This window comes from Charadrius vociferus, unplaced genomic scaffold (assembly GCF_000708025.1).
Source record: "Charadrius vociferus isolate BGI_N301 unplaced genomic scaffold, ASM70802v2 scaffold259, whole genome shotgun sequence".
Lineage (NCBI taxonomy): Eukaryota > Metazoa > Chordata > Aves > Charadriiformes > Charadriidae > Charadrius > Charadrius vociferus.
Window position 1 is genome coordinate 3,767,872 of NW_009661368.1, and position 2,263 is coordinate 3,770,134.

Below are 2,263 nucleotides of genomic sequence, written 5' to 3' on the forward strand. Positions count from 1 at the left end.
GGGGTGGGCCCCTCACCCCCCCTGCCAACCTGCCGGACCCTGCCCTTACCTAAGCCGGTTCCCAGTGTCCAGAACTCATCGTCATCGAAGTGGGCATCGCCCTGGATCCCCTGGCCCGGGGGAAAGGCGTGGGCCAAGAGCCCGTCCTTGCCATCGAAGGGGTACCCATCTCCATGCTCTGTGGGAACAAGCATCCTCAGAGCCAGCCCCACCAGAGGACCCCCTGGCGTGCGCATGGACCCTGAGGACGCGAGCCCTGCGCACTCCCTGCGTGCCCACATGCTCCTGTTGGCACACGCAGGGGTGGAGGGATCCCACACACATGGGAACACAGCCCGGGGAGATGCGGGCTGATGGTCCCATGGGCAGGGCATGTCGCCGTCCCTCTCCCCACGGCTGAGCCGGCTCCCGGCTCCCTGCCTGCCCGCGGGATGTCACCTTGGCTGCCGAAAATGATCATTCTGTCTGCCTCGCCGCCATATATCTGGGTGAAGGTGAGGGGGGTCACATCGCTCCACACTTTGAACGCCCGCTTGAAGGCGTCATCGATCACAGCACGGTCCAGGTCAGGGGAGTAGTTCATCACCCTACGGGGAGGAGGCAGGGGGTCAGCACTGCCAGGTCCCAGCTCATGCTGCAGGAGTGACCCTGCTCCGAGTACACAGTGGGGACATGCCCTCACCCCGGGAGGGGACAGCAGCTCTGGCATGGCTGGGCAGAGCAGCTGGCCACCACCCTCAGGCCAGGGCTCAGATGCTCTCCCGGGCGCCGGGGAGCAGACGCTGCGGCTGTGCCGGCTTGGCCCTGGCTGCGCCGAGACCCGGCTGTGCCAGCAGCGCCGAGGCATGGTCAGCGGGCTGGGCTGAGGCTGCCGTCCTGCCTGCGCCCTCGCGCCTGTCTCCATCCCCCGGGGACCATCACTCTGTGGGCACAAGGCTCGGTCTCCTGGGGCAGAGACTCACCGGTACGTCAGATCCATGTGGTCCCACTTGAGGTCCCCCTCGAAGGTGAGGAAGGTTCCCACATCAGGGACTCCACAGCGGGGGGCTCGCATGGCCTCCAGCGTGCCGGCGTCCAGCTCCCCTGTCTCCTGCAGGCCCAGCTGCTTCTGCATCTTGCGCAGCGCCTTGGCCAGGGACACATGCTTGATGCCCGTTCTCGCCTCCGCCTCCGTGGTGTAGCCGAACCGCAGCAGGTAGCTCTGGGGAGGAAAGGCAGCCGGAGGGGCTGAGCGAGGCAGGAGGGGGCTTGGGCAGTCCTGGGTACCACAGACCCCCGGTGCCTGACCCCAAAACCTGGGCACCTCCCAGGGCTCAGGGAGTAAAGCAGCCCCGGAGCTCGGCCGGCAGCCCCACGCTGCCACCGCGGGAGCCCCTCAGGTTCCTGGGTGCCAGGAGGGAGCCGTGGGGCCGCGCTCCCCTCACCTCCGCCAGCTCCAGGTCCGACAGGGTGCTGACCAGCTCCCCCGGGAAGGTGACAACCGCCTGCGGTTTGCTCTGGAGAGGGGCCGCACAGCAGGAAAGTGCTAGCAGCCCCACAGCAAGTGGGGCCAGGAGGATGAGTGCCATGGTGTGGTGACAGCAGGAAGGCTGTGGCTGTGCCGGGTCCCTGCCGCTCTGCTCTGGGTGCCGCCGGGCTCCCGCTCCTATTTATGGTGTGGGGAGGGCAATGAGTCACCCTCAGACCCCTCAGCCGCTGACTCGATCCCTTCCCACGGTGACGAAACGCACACTCAGGCTCCTCCGTTCTCTGCCTTAACTGTTTCATCACCTTGTTTACTAAACACGCTCGGTCCGGCGGCCACGCGAGGCGTGAGAACGGGTGCGAGGGAGAGCAGTGGGGTAGCTGCGCTGGGGCACGGCACAGCACAGCTGCCCTGGGGCTGCCCCATGGCGGGGTGGGCGGTGGCGAGGGGCATTGCCCTGACAGCCCCAAAGCCATGGTGGCAGCGGGGACAGCAGGAGGTCCTGGAGGCCGAGGGACAGGCCGGGCGCTCGGGACCCTGCAACCATGTTGCCGCCCCGGCTGATGCTGAGCTTGGCCAGGCCAGGGCCGATGCCACCAGAGCCAGACCCGAGGAGACCTCGGTGGGCACCAGGGCTGCGCAGGCAGAGCCAGCAGGAGAGCCCCTGCCCAGAGTCCCAGTGCCTGCAGCCCACCTGCCTGACAGCCGGACACCAGAGCTCGGACCCTCACTGGGACGCAGCGTCCATCCCCATGTCCCCCAACGCAGCTGCATCACCCCTGTGGGGCAGAGCATTTT

At 67.5% G+C, this 2,263-nt stretch overlaps 1 protein-coding gene across 1 annotated transcript in view; it reads right to left on the reverse strand.

Annotated features, from left to right (window-relative positions):
* MMP9 (matrix metallopeptidase 9 (gelatinase B, 92kDa gelatinase, 92kDa type IV collagenase)) overlaps positions 1-1,568 on the reverse strand; it is a 4,103-nt gene extending 2,535 nt beyond the window's left edge. The window contains exons 1-4 of the mRNA XM_009893379.1: positions 1,425-1,568; positions 963-1,201; positions 439-587; positions 50-178 (exon numbers count right to left, since the gene is read on the reverse strand). Of these exons, the coding sequence (XP_009891681.1) occupies positions 50-178; positions 439-587; positions 963-1,201; positions 1,425-1,568 (661 nt within the window). The remainder of the gene's footprint in view (positions 1-49; positions 179-438; positions 588-962; positions 1,202-1,424) is intronic.
* Positions 1,569-2,263: the final 695 nt, after the last annotated feature.